We start from the raw sequence: 20531 nt of genomic DNA, 5'->3' as shown, positions 1-20531 counted from the left end.
GTGCACACCAGGGCCAGTCATGTTCCTAGCTCTGGCTCCACATGGGCCCTTGCTCAGAAGCCAAACCCTGATCTCAGGCCCACACCAGCTGCAGGAGGGCAGCAGGCAAGGGAGGGCATGGCTTAGGCCACGTTGTCCCATCTCATCCTTCCCTGAAGCTCATGTCTCCTTAACCAAGTTATAGAATGGCCACTTCATGAAATTAGGACAAATCCTTAACTCAAAATTGTCATTGTGAGGCTCAGGGAAGAATGAATAAAAAGTATTTAGTTCAAGGCTTCTTACAGAAGAACTAAGACAAGCCAGGCACGATGCAGCTTCTATGATGCACAGTTAGTTCTGGACCCCAGAGTGCATGAGGAGTAAGGCAGCCTGGTGACAGAAGGAGGCATTTAAGGCAGGGTCCTGTCCCTAGGGCCCTTCCAGAGTGCAGACCCAAAGGAAGGACACCACAAAGGGGACAAGGGGAGAGAGGAAGCCAAAAGAAGATCTCAGTCATCCCTGATGAACAACAAAATCACTGGTCCTCACCTAGGGCCCCACAGTGCTCAGCTATAGCTCTTCACAGACTGGAATTTCTAATGCTCTGGTAGAGTGGCCCTTCTCTTGTGAACCTTCATTTCCTCAGCAGTAGCACAAGTGCCACAGCAATACCCAGAACCAACACAGGCAGTGACCATGTGTGCATTTGCTCTTCACCAAGTGCTTCCCACCCTGTGCCCAACTCCAGCTCACACCAAGCAAGGAGCTCAATGAAGTCCAGTTCTCCAGTGCCTCCCTCCAGCTGTGCATCACCCTGCTGCTGGGGTGCAAACAATCCACAGTGTTGACCCAATGGTCAGTGCCTGTGGCTAATCACTAGATTCACCTACAGTACATGTTATTTAAATCCTGATTTCTAGGCCATACCTTCTAGCTCAGACTTTAAGAGGCCCTCTAATCTGAATTTTAAAATAAGTAAGTGTACACTCCCTAAGACTTTCTGTTGGGCATCCAAGTCAGGGGATCACAGTACTAAGCTGCTAATCAACATTTAATTTTGTATAATATTTAAGTTACTAATTAACAAAATGTTCTTAAATTTATGGAAAAGTGCCTCAAATCCTTCTAAACAGCTAATGATCAAATCACCATTTGCCATGAACACATAATTTCTTCAGGCTTTCTTGCAAGCCCAGATCTGCCAAAAAGGACCAGAAGTCTCTGAAAGGCCAATCAAGGCTAACATTCACTCTAGGGAAGATCCACACAGAAGCTCAAGACAGAAACAATTGGAAAGGCTCGTGTTCTGCACTGTCCACAACCAAAAGGCAATTCCAGCTGGAAACCAGTGACTCAGTCTACACCCAGGGACAGCCTCTCGTTCTCTGTACCCACCACGATGGTCGTCTTTGGGTCTTTGCCAGCCAGCTCTCTCACCGCCATCTCCTCATCTGGTTGTCCAAAAGTAAAGTAATTTGGATAAAAAGCACCTGCCAATACAACCTGAAAAAGAAGCTCATTTTCATGAAGAAACTGCACACTTCATCAGTTATTCTCACCAGTTTTCTAATCTCACCCCAGCATTTCTGGGCCACCCAATATGCAAAAGATAGGTGTCATCTGCATAAAAACAGGACCTCTCCCCCACCAGGTAGAAGTCACACACTGGTTATTTCCCCACAACAGACGCACTCTACTCACCCTTTCTTCAAAGGAGCTGAGGCACTTCCCAGAACACTGCTGGGAAAGGCGGGGAGCTGAGCACAGTCACCACACATAGCCCAGCCCCACACTGACTTCCACTCTCCCAGGTGTGCAAATGAGACTCCCAGCCTCCCATCTGGACACCTGACTGAGGGCAGCAGGTTGGCATCTAATACTCACCTCTCAAAGGCACTCTGCAAAGCATCCTTTTGGTAAGGACACACCCATAGAAGACTCTCCTGCCTCTTGGTAACTTTACATCCAGAAAAACATTCCCATTCCCACAAAGACAGCTGTCCAAGGCTGCATGATTAGCCAGTGCCCCTCTCAAAGCCCACAGCAGAAGCACCCTCCACCTGCCAGGACCCACTTCCCTACCTTCCCTACAGGGATGGTTCCAGTTCACGGCTAGTCATCTGAACCCACAGCCCCAAGAGTTAAAATGTCCCTGCAGGGTAAGAGGACAGCTCCCTGTGCCAATGATATCACGGACACTCTCACTTTCTGAAGCCACAACAGACTCGGTGACAGCTGGTACTCCACACAAACATGCCCTGGAAGATGCAGGTCTGGGTTGTCAATTCAGTGCCAGGAAGTGGGAAATAAGGAAAGGTGAGAATGGCTCCCAGTCTCCATTCATCTAGGCATGTACAGGTGGCCCTGAGATCTCTGAAGCTCAGCTAGGGCAGAAGTGCTGACAGCTGGAGATGGGAGCTTCTCAGCCAAACCCAAGCAAGCAGGAAGAGTCGGGAAAGACTCCCAGGAAGCCCCAGCGCACCTGTAGGATGAAGCGCTGCTTATGTGGATACTCTTGGTCTAAGACGGGCCGCCGAGGATCCACATACATATTGAACTGGGAGATTCTGTTTTTCAGTTCTTCATACAATTCAGCCACCTGAGAAAACACATTGAAATCTGGTGTCTCCCATGCATATGCTCCTCAGAGCAAGAACAGCAGGGAGCAAGCGCACAACGGAATGCACCAGCACCCACAGGGTGAGGCACTGCAGCTGCGCAAGGCATCCTATAAGCCCGAGATGCTCCACACAACATTAGTAGGAAACAGGAAATGGCCTGTACCTCCACCTCAGCTAGTGCACACCAACAGTAGACCCAAACCAGCCTCACCTGGGAGTGTCCAGTATGCAGGTGACCACAACTACACCCCTGAAATCCTTCAATTCCTTCCCCAACCTCTGCCATGAGCCTGTTCTGCTTTTGTGACTAGAAACAAGACAGCTGACCAATGGTCAAACAGTCCTTCCAAATGAAAAACAATTTAATTAAAAAAATCCACTTGTAACAAAAACTGTTTTATACAAAATGTCAAACTTTAAATGTACACACAGGGAGCTGGGCATGGTGGCACACACCTTCAATCCCAGTGGCTCAGAAGGCTGAGGCAGGAGCCTTGCAAGTTTGAGTCCAGCCTAAGCAAATTAGAGAGGTCCTAAGCAACCGAGCGAGAACCTATCTCAAAATAAAAACTAAAAAGGGCTGGGGATGTGGCTCAGTGCCCCGGGTTCAATCTCCAGTACAATAAATAAATAATAATAATAATAGGTCAGCCAAATTGGAAACCTAGAGCACAATGCATTTTAAAAAAAAAATTAAATACGTGAACACATATGAAAACACACAGCTCCAATCCTATGAACTATCAACAGTCACCTCAACATCATCTCAATGTGTTACAAAATGTAAAAACATACAGTAACAGGCATGAACACAACTGAGGGGACAACCCTACAAGTGGCTGGTGGAGGTTTGTGGGCAGTTTACAGGTAGAGTATATACTTGGCATGCCGAAGGCCCTAGCACACATTCACACCAAAAAAAGGAAAAAAAAAAGCATTGAAAGGACAGAAGAAAGTCAAAACCACTATCTCTGTGAAGGGAGGAGAAACTCAGAGCCCTGGGCCACAAGGGGCAGCACGTCCAGATGCCAGCCTGATATCTCCCACAAGAGCATAATTGTACACACTAGAGCCAACTGGAAATCATCCTGAAGTGATGACAGTCACTTCCTTTGACTAAAATCCAATAAAATCAGAAATTAATATAAAGATATCTAGCAAAATTTTTTTCTACCTTGGAACCATACAAAAACTCTTCTAAAGAGCTGAGTCAAAGAGGAAAACACTCAGGAAATTATGAACAGAACAGCAGGATGTGGCCAAAACTGTGCTTGTAATCAAATTCATAGCTTTAAATGTTTTTAATTAGAAAATATCAATAAATTAAATATTCATCTCTGGAAGACTAAAAAAGTTAAATCAAGAGACACAATGGGGATAGGGGGGTGGTTCAGTGGTACAGCACTTGCCTATCACATGTGAGGCACTGGGTTAGATCCTCGGCACCACATAAAAAAAAAAATAAAACAAGATAAAGATATTGTGTCCATCTATAAAAAATAAAAAGATATTTATAAAAAAGCGAGCAACCAGATAGGATCAGCAACTACCAGAGAAACTGAAAATACTGTTTTTAAAAAAACCTCTCTCTCAAAAAGGCAGAGGCTTTCATGGGTGCGTTCTGTCAACTTAAAAGACACATATTCCCAGTTTGCATTATTAGCTTCCCTGGGCTTGGAAGATGCTCATCCCACAAGGGTACGCAAACCTAACAGCAAAATCCACTCCCACTGTGCCTGTGCGAGTCCCTGCGCATGCACATCTACACACACTCACACACCACAGGCCAGTAGCACAGGACACACTCACAGGAGAAGGCAGGCACCCAGGACCCAGGGATGGCACGACAGTAGAAGCTAGAGTGCTTTCAGTCATGTCAGTCAGTTAACAATGAAGAGACCACATGCCATCCTGACAAATTCTGAAAGGACACCTGATAATATCACACATCCGTTCCTCTTATACTAAGCATGGGGGAGTCCTACCCAGGAGCCTAGGCAACAGCCATGTCTGGATGAAGCCACCAAGGCAGCCTTGCTGGACATAGGATGGGTGGAGGAGCCACCTCTCAGAGCAGTCAGGACCACCCTGTGCATTCTCAGTCCTCAGTGAACATTTGCTAAGCCAGTTTTACCGGTGTCCATTTAGTAAAAGAACTTAAAACTTACCTCTCTAATTCTCTTGATCTGAATATAATTCAGCCGTCCCCAGTCAAGTTCATCCTTTAAATACATAAAAGCATAATATTCAATGTCAAGGTAATAAATAAGAGTTGAACTTGGCCAAGTACAGAAAATAGAGTTGAACTTGGCCATGTACAGAAAATAAGCAAGTGGCTGGGTCCTTTTCCTGGTGCCCCTGGGTTCAGTCACTGTCTACAAGCCTGTACAGAAGTCTTGGCACATGAGCAACTGTGCACTAAATAGCGTACTACAGTGACCACAGCACACCCTCTCCAGGGCTTCTAACTGCACATTGAGCACCACACAGGAACCACTCTTATGGTTCACCTGTCCCAAGCATTAAAGGCAGAAATACCCTGACTAGCTTGAGAAAGAGCACAGCTCCAAAGCAGGTGACATGGCTGAGTGTACAGAAGACAGCTTCCTAGGGCAGCTTGCACACTTGGTAGAGACTCACCTAAGCAAAGCCAATCTATACAGACCTGCCAAAGTCTCTGAAGCCTACCTGGTTTAGGAAAAGAAAAAACTTGACCAAATTAAAAGAAACGAAATGCAGGCAACCAGATTAAACTCCTCTGAAGCCTATTATCTACACTTAGCTGAAGTGTAGGTCAGAGGAGCCGTCACAGCGACCCCAAAGAAAAAGGTATCCTGAACTGGCAGGAAGATCAGTGCACATGGAGCTGTGGAGCCAGCAGCTCTGTGCTCTGTAGGATGCATGGCTTCCTACCCAGTGACTAAAGCCAGGGGCACCGGCAAAAGGATCCAGCCACTTAAGATCACAGCTGCCCGTCCCAGAGGGCAGCACACAACAGCTGTCCACAGCTCCTGAGCAGTGAAGAAGCAGGAAACCTCGTCACTCATGCCACCACGAGGAAACAACAGGGAACATGACCAACCTTGGGATGCCGCAGCTCTCCACGCTGTCTGCAAGCCTGCCACATCTACAAATCAATGATCCACAGTTTCAGAATAATTTATTGGCTACCAGATGTTTTAAAATTCCAATTTCAACACATTGTGGCCACAGGAAATTTGCAAATTGAATGTTTTCAATCACCTTCGTGACACTGGTCTGTGGGAGACCCACCTTGCACTTGACTGAGTCACACTCCCTGGCTGGGTGCTGAGGCACTCAGTCGCAGAAATGTGGCAGAGCTTTCCCCACCCTTCTTGGGTTCGAGGGTAGGTGTCTTGTGCATGGGTGTGTCTTGCTACAGCCCCATGGGTGGAGCTACGCTCACCTGTTCCTTTGTAATATAACCCCTTGCCCTGTTTAGGATAGAATCTTCCATGGAAGTGCCTTTGTGTGGTCTACCCAGATGTCAGTCAACCTGCTGACAGTGGACATCATGAAGATAGACTCAGCCCCCTGAAACCTGACCCCTTGACTCATTTGAATAGCTTCTCAATAAAAGGGGTCAGCATGTGCTCTCCCTCTCTTCCTGTGGACCCTTTAAGATCAGAGGAGCTGTCACAGCGACCCCAAAGAAAAAGGTATTTGGGTCTCTTGTGTGGTTATTTTGTGCAGCCCAATCAGCCCAATTTAACTAGAGTGACCCCTGAGCCTTTTAGTGGCGAGAATAGAAACCCAGCACTGGCCTCCTGTCCCCACAGCCCTTCCTCCAATAGTTAGCTGCTGAATGGTGGACATTCCTCCCTCCACCCCTGCCTCCATGAATGTGGACATGCTGGCAGCCTGTGGTGCCACCTCCATTGGCAAGCACAGGGACTCACCTTAAAGGCCTCCACAAGTGCAAGGCAGTCACTCTTGCTGCTGCCAGAGAAGTTCACTTTGTTCCTGCAGAATGACAACAAGTGTCACTCAACACCATTAGGACCAGGTGACCTCTTAAATATGAACGTTAAATACCTATATCCATCAAGATGCTGCCGAAAAGGCATGGCAAAAAAATTCTTCAGTGAGAGCGCTGCCGCTGAAAACAGAAGACACAGAATGAAGACTGTTAGAGTGTGGCACCGGAGAGCCGCCCTGGGCTTGCTTCCCACACTCACCTATGATCAGACACTCATCCAGGCATCCAAACACATGTCCCAGCACTATGAGTTTACCCAGCTGCTGATTGACAGGGAGCTGTGCTAGTACCCTTCCTAAGAAGGTCAATTCACCATCGTGGGGGTTTTCATCTTCTCTCTGACCACTAACGGCAAGTGCTCCAACCTTTACAAAATAAATCAATGTTATTAGCAAGCATGGGTGCATTCACATCCTTTTCATCCTTTGGTGGAGAGTGCAAAACAAGAAATAAAGACCTAATTTTGGTGAATAAGATTCTGAAAGATATCCAAGTCAAGTTATAAAAGATTAATGCTCCCCAAAACCTTTAATTCTCTCTTGAAACTTTGACTTTTATTATTTCTTTTAAAACACATTATATGTTTTATATGGGAGGTAGCACTCAAGGATTGCCATCAAAGTCTACTTAACAAATACAGCACACACAGTACTGAATAAAGGGTCTGCAGCCTCAGCCCATGGCACACCACAGATACCTGTTATACCCACCTATGAATAAAACCTCCTCAGTTTGCAGAAACCCAAGCAGGTACCATATATAAGAGTAAAACACAGGCAGCTCCTCAATCTCAAGAGTCAGAAGCAGAGCACACACAGACTTTGGACAAGGACATAGCTGGTCCCATGGCTGGGGGCTGCAAGCTCCAAGAGCAGAGTGTGAACCAGGAGTGGGCCGTGGAACTCAAGTAGGAAGGGCAGGGTCACAAGCACCAAACAGAGGGCTGGGCTAAGGAAAGGACCAAAATCAGAGGAAGAGCAGCAGGAGAGAGACTCTACCATCAACACACAGCAAGCAAGGGAGTGCTGGGATCAGGGCACAGATGAGCAGCACAGGTGGTGCGTTTCAGCAAGACCACCCACAAAACCAGTCTAAACCATGGCTATGAAACATGGCATTACCTGTTAGTCGTTACACAGGCTTTTTCAAGCACATGTTGAGCATTTACAACAGCCAAATACACTGAAGATTATGAAATTAAGGTTCCCCCGGCAAAATAAGAAAACCTTAGCTTTCTCCACCACTGATAAACTCCAGAAAACCCTACCTCCTTTAGTAGAAGGATGGTACGCTCAATGTCACTCAGGCTAGGTGGAGAAAGGGCGGTTGCCAGGAGAGCTCTGGGCTCACCCATGCCAAGCAACTTCACTTTCAATATTGTGCTTCCCAGTGGACAGCGCTGAAAAGAGCACAACTTAGATTCAGGGATAAGACAACCAGATTAACCTATTCACACAACTAGTATTTTAGAAACAGAAAGCAGGAAAAACAAGATCAAGAGAAAAAAGGGTAAAACAAAAATGGTGGAACCTAAGCAAAGTAAGGAGGTCATTAGAAGCCTGCCCTGATGAGAGGTCAAGGGAGTTCTCATGGAACCTGGTCAGTTATCCAGAGACGGCTTTTACAGAAGAGTCAGACTGGTCCCTCCTGTGTTTCTGGCTTCCTGTCCCCTCAGGTGCAGTCTCCCTCCTCATGTTCTCACTATGATGCCATCTGCCATGATGTGATCTCACCAAGGAGACCCTCATCAGAGGTAGAATAAGATGGGAAGGACCAACCCATGACTTTCTTTTTTTTTCTTTTTCTTTTTTTTTTAAGAGAAAGAGAGAGAGAGAGAGAGAGAGAGAGAGAGAGAGAGAGAGAGAGAGAGAAGAGAGAGAATGAATTTCTTTTAATATTTATTTTTTAGTTTTTGGCGGACACAGCATCCTTCTTTGTATGTGGTGCTGAGGATTGAACCCGGGCCGCAAGCATGCCAGGCGAGCGTGCTACCGCTTGAGCCACATCCCCAGCCCCATCCAACCCACGACTTTCAGTTTCCAGAATTGTGAGCTAATAAATCTCTTCTCTTGGTGAGGGAGGAAGGAAAGAAAGAAAGAAACAAACAAACGGGTGAGAGAGAAGGGAGATAAAAGGAGGAGGAAAGAGACAAAGACAGGGAGAGGAAAAAGGAAGAAAAAAGAAAGCAATGGGAAGAGAGGGGCAAGAAATAGAAGAGACAGAGTGGGGGGAGAAAGAAGAGAGACAGAAAAGCAGAAAGAAAAATGCTGATGAACAATTACTCACTATAAAAGGAATAGAAAACAGCAGCATATAAGGACAATGCCACTATAGGCCAGTAGACACCAAGAAACATTCCTCTCATTAGGATGTAAATCTGGTAAGAGCCCTAGAAGAATTTGGTGCTTAATAAATGATAAGCTGGTTTTATGATTAAAAAGAGCACAGCAGGGCATGGTGGTACACCCCTGTAATCCTGGCTGCCCAGGAGGCTGAGGCAGGAGGGTGATAAGTTCCAGGCCAGCCTGGGAAACCTGGCCAGACCCTTACTCACTAAAATAAGATATAAAATGTGCTGGGATGTAGCTAAGTGTCAGAGCACCCCTGGGTTCTATCCCCAGTGCCACAAAAAATAAAGATGAGCAGTCAGTGATTTTCTTGGAATCAAAAGTATATGACAGGGCTGGGGATATACCTCAGTTGGTAGAGTGCTTGCCTTGCATGCATAAGGCTCTGGGTTCAATCATCAGCTCCACACACACAAAAAAAAGTATATGACACTCATAATTATATTACTTAAACCATTCAGTAAAATTCAACTTTGAAAATAAGCAAAGCACATTACCAACATCTCAGGAACAACATGATCAGGGATGGAGCTCTCCCAGAAATCCTTATGTATCAGCCTGTAACAGTACCCCTTAGACACTCGTCCAGCACGGCCTGCAAAAGAGAGAAGCTCAGCTACACCTGGCACCAACCCCTTCAGCATCAGCATGAAGAGACATGTAGTTAGCCATCAGACCTGGACTAGGAGAAACTTAATCATCTCCCCCAAACTAGGTCAGTGAAAACTTTAGGATATGTTAGTATATATGCTTCATTAGGCATATATACATACTTACTCTAAAAAATATCCTAAAAAGCTGGAATAAATCAGAGTTAGTGCTGACTTCTATTCAGTGAACAACATTATAGAATCCAGTGCATGCTTCTACAGAAAATAACATTGGCCCAACATACAGGGGAAACCAAAACATTTTAAATAACACTCATTTCCTGCAAACGCACTGTTCATAATAACAGAAATGCAGAGGTCACTAAAGGAAAGTCATGCAACTGGTGATAGACACTGCGCTCACCCAATGCAGAGATGTGGAGCTAGGCCCAGCTACTCAGGCCTGTAGCTTCTCCTGCCCCCATCCTAACATCTCAACAAAGGCATCCTTCAAAATGGCTGCTTCATACTAAATGAGTGAGCAATACACACATCAGGAGTTCAGCCCAAGTCTAGACCACAACATAACCTGTTATCCTTCTGTCATTGTATCACTTATGAAGCAGAAACAAAATCTTCTAAGGATGGGGGAGTCCTTAATAAATACCCAGTTTTTAAAACACAGTGTTGGGGCTGGGATTATGGTTCAGCGATAGAACGCTAACCTCACACATGCAAAGCCCTGGGTTTGATCCTCAGCACCACATAAAAATAAATAAATAAAATAAAGTTATTGTTTCCAACTACAACTATAAAAAATATTATTAAAAAAAAAAAGAAAAAAACAGAGTGGCCCATAGAGCTTTTCTTCTGCACCTGTGCCATCAGGAGACTGAAGCAAGCTGGACTTCCTCCTCCACCCTCCCCACCCTATCAGCAAATGACAGGACTGGCTGGACAGAACATCCCAGGGCAATCACAAAAATATCTCCCAGAACTAATTAACAAATCCAGCAAAGTTCCAGGATAAACACCCAGGAGGCTCTGTGAGAACATCTAGGGACTGGTACAAGGCAAGGAGGAATCACCGTGGGAACCAGAAGTCCACCCGTGTTATTCAAATTAGCCAATCCTATGCTGTCCACCTGCCTGCCTTGCCTTTCCCCCAGAAAGCCCAACAAAGGCATGGCCTCAACCTTCCCTCACTGCTTCATGCCCCTGACCACTGATGTATCTCCATGTAGCCCTGCAATGGCAAGCCCTCCCCCAGCATCTCCTGCTGTGGCCACACCTGAATGACCATCTCATAAAAGAACAGACTCAACTCAAGGATGATTCCATGAAGTGGAGCCCCTACATGGCCACAGGCAGAGAAGCACCATGACCTAAAGCCACACTTTGTGCACAATTGGCTGTGATGTGCAATGGATCCTGGATGTAAATTTAAAGCATAAAACTGAAATTTCTATAAGAACCAACAACAAAAACAGATAACACTACACCTAACTTTATAACAATACACAACCTGAGGCCTTCACAGCAATCAAACACCCTCGATAGCCAAGTTGGAATGACGCCTTTGTCAGCTCTCAGTCCCCTCTGGATGAGGGATTTCAGGAGAGAGAACTCAAAAGAGCAGTCAAGAATGAGAACTGAGGTTGTGGCTCAGCGGCAGCACACTTGCCTAGCATGTGTGAGGCACTGGGTTTGATCCTCAGCACCGCATAAAAATAAATAAATAAAATCAAGGTATTGAGTCCATCTACAACTAAAAATACTTCAGAAAAAAAAAAAAAGAATGAGGACTGAAGTCAGATTTCTGGATTGAATCTTGGTCCTACCACTCTGTAGGAGAAGCTCGGGCCCATTTCTCTGCATGTCAGATGCTCTGAGGACTAAATGGGTTATAGTGGGCACACATAAGCACAACCTTTAAGTCCAAGCAGGTACCTTTGCTCCTACCTCAGAACACACCATAGATACTGTCCCCAAAGCCAGTTCCTGCCACAGGAGAGAATGACACCTATGTCAGGCATGTTGTGAATGTACTTCCATTGTGGCCAACACATCCTGCACTTAAGAGTGACACCATTACCTCTATCAGGGATACTTGCAGATGTGCGGCAAACCCCGAGCCCCTGTGGAACCCATTTAGGAAAAGCACCTTAGGAGCATCAAGATTCGAGGAAGGCTTGTCAAAATAAGTGAAGTGATCCACCTGGCTTCTATGACTGTTCAACCAAAATGTTTAAATTTTACTATGAAAAACAACAGTATTGAAATAAGATCCCTTAGGCATAAAGATGCCCCCACCACACAGCAAGAAGAGAAATGTGGAGTTAAGAACTGACATCATGCAATGCGGATAAGCAGACTTAAAACTATCCCAATAAAGGAAGTAAAATGCAAAAGTAATGTTTTCAAAGACACCCTGTCACCACGAAGTCCTCAGCGTACACCCAAATTGCCTTACCTTTTCTCTGGTTGCAACTGGTCTTAGAGGCCCAACTCAATCGCAGACTCTGATAATTCGTATCTTCATCACAAACCAGAGTTCTAGTCAGACAAAAATCTATAACTGTCATTTGAAAAAAAGGAATGTAAACCCCATGTGAATACAAGACTGCTACCTAGTGAATCACAGTGCACAATGGTTCAGTCAAAGCCCCTGGAGTTTGTGTGCTCACAGGAACCTGGGAACATGCTGACCATGCACTACAGTCAGGACAGAAGACAGAGGACTCTTTCTTGCTGAGGACTGAGAGCCTCTGGGCACAGAGAATAACCTGTGAGACCCTATGTACCATGAGAAAGGCCTACCTGGATGTACCCAAAAGATGAAGGTTACCCAAAAGGGCACAGCTGCAGGAGGACTCAACAAGAGTGGCTGATGCTCTGGACTGCCAGGATTCAAATCCTGAGTCTATCTGTGTGTGTGAGTGTGTGGCGGGGTAGGGGTGCGGGGGATCTGTGGATGGTTAGGGCAAGTTGCCTGGTTTGTCTGTGCTTCAAGTCCTCATCTGTGGAGCACAGGTGACAGAGCCCCTGGTTTGTCTGTGCTTCAGGTACTCATTTGTGGAGCACAGGTGACAAAGCCCTCTCTGGAGACACACACAGGCCCTCCCTTAATGGTGGTTGGCCACCTTTCTCCCATCCTCGCATGCTAAGCCCAACCTCTTACTGCTACAGCCTCAGGGATGGAGCCATGAAGCACCCCACCCTGCCCCTGGCTCCCTGGTCCTCTCACAACCCCAGTCCCGACATGAGTTTTGGAGATTTCAATACCCTTAAGAAAGGCACCAGCTGCATTAACCCTCTCAGGGCTCAAGCCCTGTCCCCCACACCCTGGCCTTCCACCCAGTCAGCAGCTTCCTCCTTGCAGTGCCCCTTCCACCCACATGGTGCCAGCAGCACCTCCTCCTTCACCATAGCTTCAAGAACCCCTCTCTGAGACTGAACTCCTGTCCTCCCTCTCCCCTGCTCTGGGACCCTACTTCAGCCAGCCTTCACCCACTGGGGCCTTAAGCTGCCCATCTATGCCCTGTCACTGTCCCTTACCTGACCTCTTGGGCCTTACTCCCTGCTGGCCACCAACAGCAAGTCCAGGCGGCAGCTGGGCACCACCTTGCTCTGTTCTAGTGTCTGATGAAAGCATGGCCCAGGAGCATAGCAACTCTCTACCCCCACCCAGCCCCCTAAGCCTTGGGGAGGGAAAAGCACTTCCCTTGCCAGCGGATGGCCACCTCATCTGCTCGAGCCTCCCAGGCTTTTTGTCCTTTCCCCACAGAGGGTCCTCCTCCTAGCTCATCACACAGGCAAAGGTGCTGCAAGGACCTCCTAGAGCTTCCAGGCCAGGCCATCTCTGCCCCCAGGCAGCCTCAGTCTCCACACTCAGCCTTCTCTCTGAGACTATGAATGGTTCCTCACATGTCCACATTACCCGCTCCTGCTCCTCTCCCCTCACCCAGCAAACGCACTGGAAGTGCTTGTCCAGGAAAATAGGCTCTCATCCTCCACTCCCAGTACTGCCGATTTCTAACCTTCCCTTTACAGCAAAACGCCTCAGCAGTGCTATCTGGCCAGCATGGTGGCACACATTGTAATCCCAGTGACTTGGGAGGCTGAGGCAAGAGGATTGCAAGTTCAAGGCCAGCCTCAACAACTTACTAAGACTGTCTCAAAATAAAAAATAAAAGGGCTGGGGATATAGCTCTGTGGCTGAGCACACCTGGGTTCAATCCCCAGAAACTCACACTCACACACACATGCTGCTTTGTGATGCACCTCCTCTGTTCCTTCTCAAGAGCCCACTGTAAGCACTTCTGCCTCCACCAAAACCACCCTTGTCAAAGTCACTGAAGATGTCTGCATTGCTAAAAGATCTTTCTTCCCAGCAACCATAACCCTCTCCTGATTTACCTTTATCTATCACTTTCATCTCTACCTGAAATTGTTATTTTTTACCTGCTAATTGTCTCTTTCCCACCAGAATGTAGGCACTGTGAAGACAGGGACTGTGTCCTACTCACTGCTGTACTCCTAAAGCCACACACATCGGGCATTCAACCACAACCAATCCACCTAGGACACTCATGAGGGAAGAATCTGCTATTAAGGGCACACAGGCAGAAGGCCAGATGGAGGAGTGTGCGGCATCCTTCAAGACACCTTCAGGACCAGAGACTACGTGGGCTCCTCCCTCACGCCTGCCTCCCTCCAGTCACAGAATTCCACCAGGGCACCCACAACACTCTGCTCCCACAAGCCCCCACACCCTGAGGACACTTCTGCTCCAAGTGATGTGGCACACCATAAGGAGGACTGGGGAATTGAAAGGATGGGGAACCCACATGACCCTACTTCTCTGAAGCCTCAAGGAAGTGATTAGCTTGTGTGGGGGGAGGTGTGTCCTGAGGAGACAAAGAGGCCAAAGGAAGCCATAGTTTATGTGGAGTTGAGCGAGATGGACCTTACCATATTTGACATCCGGGACGGTGACAGAGCTCTCTGCAATGTTGGTAGACAAAATAACCTGTTGAGCACCAAAGAGAGAAGTAGAGCTTGAAATAAAATAAAAAATAAGCAAATAAATCTCCATCTTGAAAATTTCAAAGCTCCTTAAATACTGAACTAAAATTTTAACTTTAGCCATTTTCCTATTTTATGCAGATCACAACTGATCAAGAAGCCCCTAATATGTGGAAAACCAGACACACAGAGGCTTAAAAGCATAAGGCAAGTACACAGGGCAAGTTACTGCTCCTAACCCTGCTTCTGAAGTTTTCCAGGGCTCCTGAAATTATCAGGAGCAAAAGTACAACCAGGTCAAATCCAGAGGAAGAGCTATAACCATGAGCCTTGAACTACCATCCAAGGTCTAGGTTGCCTCCAGAGATTCCAAATAGTCCCATGGAAATCAGGGAGTAGGGCCACCAGCTCAGGGTCTGAAAGGTCATGGTAAGGCAATCACAACACTCATACATGACCCAGACTAAACAATGTCTCAAGGAGGACTTCAACTAAGGCATCTAACCAAGTCACCAGAGTAGTGCCAAAGACATCAGCACAGTCCCAAACCTAGAGAGATGCCCAAGAAAAATTAAAAGTCATCAAAACCCATTAGCAATAATGCCCCGAGTTAATGAAATAAAATTTTTAGCTTTTAGCAAACTGATTTACAAAATAAAAGACAACACCAAGGGACATAGCTGGGTTATCAGCAAGCATTTGTCCAGGAGATGTGCCTAGAAAGGGCAGGCAGTGCCAGCGTCCTTCCTGGAAAGTCTCCACAAAAGGGTGCCTGAGGTGCCAAGAACCTAAGACGTCTTCCCCGCCTTCCTACCTTTCTGTACCCAGGGACTGGACTTAAGAACACATTGTTCTGTTCTTCTAAAGTCACACTGGAATGGAGTGGATAGACCTGTAACCTAAGAAACAAATTCCTAAAGTAGAATATCACATGATACACATGACATACAAAAACACTTGTTCACTCAGATAATCAAAAATATGCAAAGCATAAACAACACAATGGTCTGAAAGTAAAACGAAAGCTGTGTCAACTTAAACTCACCTTTTGTGAACCATGTTTGTGAGAAGTTCATGCATATAGTTTATTTCACCCAGACCTGGGAAGCAGGGGGCAGGGGAAGGAGGGGAAAAAAACAGATTTGTACTTATTGCTATAAATCCAGTCTTTTAAATGACATCTTTTTCAAAGAAAGCCTTTTTATCTTTATTACCTAAATATATCAGATGACAAATAAAAATGCACAAGTACATTAAAAAATAGTAACTCGAAATTATGGGGAAAAGTCTTCCAATGTTTTCTTTCAACAGAGGTGACTACCTATAAGCACTGACTACATGAGCAATATTATATTTCTTCACTCAGATTTCCCAAATGTCCTACAATGAGCATGCAAGATATTTCCAATCAAAAAAATAATATTTTGAGGGCTGGGATATAGCTCAGAGGTAAAAACACTTGCCTAGCAATGTGGAAATCCCTGGGTTCAATCCCCAGCTCTGCCAAAAAAAAAAAAAATTATACACACACACACACACATTCTGGGGCTAGGATACAGGTCAGTGGTACAGTGCTCACCTAGTATGCATGAGGTCCTGAGGTCTGATCCTCAGCACCACATAGCACCACAAAATAAAGTGTGTGTGTGTGTGTGTGTGTTAAATGTGTGTATGTGTGCGTGCGCACACATATTAAAGACATGGTAATGTTGGGCAAGGTGGCACATGCCTATAATCCCAGCAACTCAGGAGGCTGAGACAGAAGGATTACAAGTTTGAGGCCAGCCTCAGCAACTTAGTGAGGCCCTAAGCAACTTACTAAGCCCCTGTCTCAAAAAATAAAAAGAGATGGGGATGTAGCTCAGTGGCAAAGCATCTCTGGGTTCAACCCCCAGTAATAAAAAACAAACAAAAAAGAGAGAGAGAGAGAGAGAGAGGGAGAGAGACTTGGTCATAAAGATACACTAAACCTTTTTCATTAGGTTTTTTAAAAATGTTTATTGATCTATAACAGTTGCATGTGCTTTTGCCTTGTCTTGAATTTGAGTCAGATACCGGCTGAACTGTATTCCCCTCTAAAATATATGAAGTCTCAGCCCCAAAATGTGACCTTATTTGGAAATAGTCCCTGCAGATGTAATCAGTTGAGATGAGGTTCCTGCTCATAATCCAACAGGGCTGGTGCCCTCCTAAGCAGGGAAGAGTCTCAGGCCCACACAGAGAATACCATATGACAGCAGCAGAGATGAGAGCGATGCAGACACAAGTCAAGGGATGACTGATGGCCACTACAGGAGGCCAGGGCTGCTGGGAAGGAGGCTATCCAGAGCCTGACAGGAAGCAAAGCTCTGCAGGCACTTTGGTTTTGAATGTCAGGCCTCAGAACAGTGAGGAAGAAGTCACTGTTTTATGGCATCCAAGCAGTGGCGCTGTAACAGCAGCCCTAGAACACTAATGAAGAGCGGCTCTCGACAGAACATTTAATGGGATACATAAACACAGGTCAAACTTCAATTTATGTAAGCAGATATCAGACACCAAAACTGAATTAAAGAAACACTTTATAAATATTTTGTTCAGGCAATGTTCAGCAGTTAAAAAGCATTTATCTCATTTGCAGTATGAAGTTAGTTTCAATATGGCTCTGCTTTGGTGATCTTTTCCCTTAATATAATATTATATACCTAGTACTGATAGATACTTAGCAAATGGAACTCTACTCCATTGTCAGTTAATGGGTTGTTTCTTGAATATAAAATAAATCCATACCCTAAGCAAAATGTGACAAAGATCTGAAACTCACATGTTACATTCCAGAGTTAAACAAATTTTTTCTCATTGCAAAGCTTTTTGTTCTCCATCACTAAAGCATTCACATGCTCTATTACCGTTCGACAACAGAAAATTTTTGAATTGTTATGTTTTCTCAAACTATACTACTTGATTAAAATAATTTAAAAATCATTTTGAAAAAGTACAATACAAATTAATGTATTCAAAAAGGTATAACTAAGAGCCTATCTTCCCAAACACTGACAAAGGAACTCAAAGACTATGCTGATGATTCTTATGATGTTACATGTTACTGTTACTGAAAAGTTTTAATGCAGACTGATGACAATTACCTCACATTTACAGCCATATAAATGAATACAAGTTAAACAAAGCTAAATATCTTACTAAAAATCTTGAAGGTGGCAAGACTTCCTTCAAATAGTTAAATTCTTCATTCTCGTTAAGAAATTAAATTGAAAGTGATATTTGTTTATATTCTTGGTGGCTAAAAAGAATGAAAAATATCATTTTTCATAATGTGTGCTATCCAGAGTATGATAATTTCAGGTCACAAAACCATGACATTCACACCTGGCAAAAACACCAACACGCTGCTCCGCTCTGACACAAATTGGGCCCCCGACCAGGTCTTGTTCCTGTGAAAATGAGAGTTATGTAATGAATCAAGAACTCTGACACTACCAGCCTTGACCCTTAAAGCACTCACAGAGTTTATGCAATGCTCTTTACTTCACATAAGAAAACACAGGCCACAAAGACAACACCCTGGGCCCCTGGAACCCAGGACTCTTCACTCCCATTATGCTCACCTATAAGAAGCATGATCTGCAAGTTTTCAGAAAATTTAATTACTATAATCCAGAACCCCCAAACACAAAACATTTAAAGTAACTACAAGAAAACTATTATTAGAGACCAAATTATTATTGGAAAGCATTTCTTCTTTAAAAAAAAAAAAAAGCATTTCTAAAGACTAAAATCTCAAATCATCCCCTTATCTTCTCATTGTAGTGGGTACATTTGTGCGTGAAATTAGAACTTCCTTTCCTCCACAAACCTGCGAGTCCTCCATTTGTGCCAGACCCTCCTCTATGCAGTTAGGATACTACAGTAACGAGGCAGACAAGTGTCCCCACCCTGCTCTGGAGCTTGTACCCTAGCCAGAGAGACAGACAAGAGGCAAGTGAACAAAGCCCCTTCAGTGTAGCCTTAGTACAATGAAGGAAAGAAATGCGCACACAAGGGAAAAAGCTGGGGAGGTTTGTGTGTGGAGTGTCTGTGCAAAGGGATGATAAGGGAGCCTCCCTGAGGCTGTAGCAAGGGAACTATATGAAGTCAGTCTTGGGAAAGCCTGGAAATAGCAACTAGAAGGAGGAAGGGCACAAGAGAGGTGGACCAGTGATGGGAACAAAGGTGGCTCAGTGCTCCAATGGTGCCTGCTCCTGCTACTCAGCCACCTCTCTGAGCAACACCCATTGCCCAGACACTATGATATTAAAAAAAAAAAAAAATAGGCCTGGTTCGTGCATAGGCCTGAAGGAGATGCTAGTAACAGCCAGGACTGGACACCTGCTGCATCATAACCCCATTCAGAGATAACGAGGAAGGAAACTCTCCCCAAGAAGGAGGGCAATCCATGCATCTGGTAGTCCACCCCAGGTGGAAGCAGACTTGGCCATTAGGTTGGGTCTATCCCATAAAGAGGTGGAAGCTAACTGGTTGGCCAGTTGGTCTAGGACTTGGAAATGACAAGACAACAATAATTATGATAAAGAATCTATAAAGAGGCATTTGAGTCTCTTGGAGCAGGTACCAAGGAAATACAGCCATAGGGCAGCAATAGTGAAGGAGACTTATTTATTTTTAATTTTTTTTAGTTGTTAATAGGTCTTTTTTTATTCATTTATGTATATATGTTGCTGATAATTGAACCCAGTGCCTCACACATGCGAGGCAAGTGCTCTACCACGGAGCCACAACCCCAGCCCATGAAGGAGACTTTTAATTGGCAGATGAACCAGAGGCCATGTGGATGTCTGTGGTCTCCTCCTCCAGTCCCTCAAGAGCTGTTCAATGCAAAGTGCCCAGGGCAGCAGGAATGATGGCTTAGGTATAGAGTCAATTACATGCACCTTCAAAGGCTGATCTGGCTACTGCCACTGCTGGCCACTAACCTGCAGAAGGGGCCAAATGCTAAGTCCCAAATATGGTGCCACTTGTAGGTAAACCAGCCCAGCCCATGATTTCATCTTGAAGGGATGATGATTTACCCTTGTGGAAACAGACACAGATTTCAGCTGAGTTCCCTTCCCTGCACCTAAAGTTCCTGTCGCACATCTACTCACAGACCTATGGGTACTCTTTTCAATCCCACAGTCTTCTGTGTGGTATGGCCGCCAGCCAAGGAGACCAATTTAGTGATCAATGGGCACATAAAATTGATGTGTCCCACAGTGGCTGGCTTTGAAGAATGATAAAAAGTCCACTAAAGGCTCAGATACTACACCAGCCCTACAGGAAATGGCAAATGTCATGGATGATGAAAGCCAAAGATAAGGGAGTAACTTAAAAGCAGCAGGAAAAAAGTGGCACACTACATACAAAGGAAATCCCAATAACATTAACAGCTGCTCTCTCAGTAAACCAATGGAGGCCAAAAAACAGCAGGATGGCACACGCAAAGTGCTCAAAGAAGACACTGTCAACTATGACGTCTATATTCAGAAAGCTCTTCTTCAATAATAAAGGCAAATGCAGACTTTCCCAGGTGAACAAAAAAATGAGGACTTTTTTCCAGCAGACCCATGTTACTAGAAATACTAAAGGAAACCCATGTGAATGAACACAGAGCACTGATAAAGACAACTGTGTAATTATAAAAGGCACTATAAAATCTAGTTTGGCTCTTTTTTCCCTTAGATGATTTTAAAAGCAATCATACACACACACTGCTGGGCCTATAACATATAAAAATGTAACATGTAATATATTTGCCATAACAGCACAAGGGAAGTAAGTGGGAGCAAAGCTATCATGGGGGCTGGGGAATAAGCTCCAGCGGTACAGTGCTTGCCTAGTGTGTGGGAGGCACTGGGTTTGATCCTCAGCAACACATAAAAATAAATAAATAAAACAAAGGTATTGGAGGTCCATCTACAACTAAATA

General features: G+C 45.1%; 1 protein-coding gene across 4 annotated transcripts in view; it reads right to left on the bottom strand.

Moving 5' to 3' along the window:
• The window catches only part of TDRD9 (tudor domain containing 9), a 104935-nt gene that overhangs the window by 30241 nt on the left and 54163 nt on the right, over positions 1 to 20531 (bottom strand). For 3 of the 4 annotated variants that reach the window (XM_081289637.1, XM_081289638.1, XM_081289635.1), the window contains exons 9-22: positions 17936 to 18000; positions 15615 to 15669; positions 15384 to 15468; positions 14516 to 14573; positions 12015 to 12119; positions 9449 to 9546; positions 7871 to 8002; positions 6803 to 6968; positions 6660 to 6723; positions 6524 to 6587; positions 5686 to 5730; positions 4772 to 4825; positions 2465 to 2581; positions 1378 to 1485 (exon numbers count right to left, since the gene is read on the bottom strand). In XM_081289637.1, the coding sequence (XP_081145763.1) occupies positions 1378 to 1485; positions 2465 to 2581; positions 4772 to 4825; positions 5686 to 5730; positions 6524 to 6587; positions 6660 to 6723; positions 6803 to 6968; positions 7871 to 8002; positions 9449 to 9546; positions 12015 to 12119; positions 14516 to 14573; positions 15384 to 15468; positions 15615 to 15669; positions 17936 to 18000 (1216 nt within the window). The remainder of the gene's footprint in view (positions 1 to 1377; positions 1486 to 2464; positions 2582 to 4771; positions 4826 to 5685; positions 5731 to 6523; positions 6588 to 6659; positions 6724 to 6802; positions 6969 to 7870; positions 8003 to 9448; positions 9547 to 12014; positions 12120 to 14515; positions 14574 to 15383; positions 15469 to 15614; positions 15670 to 17935; positions 18001 to 20531) is intronic. The other variant, XM_081289636.1, reaches the window with a different exon arrangement.

This window comes from Spermophilus citellus, assembly GCF_964194105.1.
Source record: "Spermophilus citellus genome assembly, chromosome: 4".
In the NCBI taxonomy this organism is placed as follows: Eukaryota; Metazoa; Chordata; class Mammalia; order Rodentia; family Sciuridae; genus Spermophilus; species Spermophilus citellus.
This window is presented reverse-complemented; position numbering and strand designations above follow the sequence as displayed.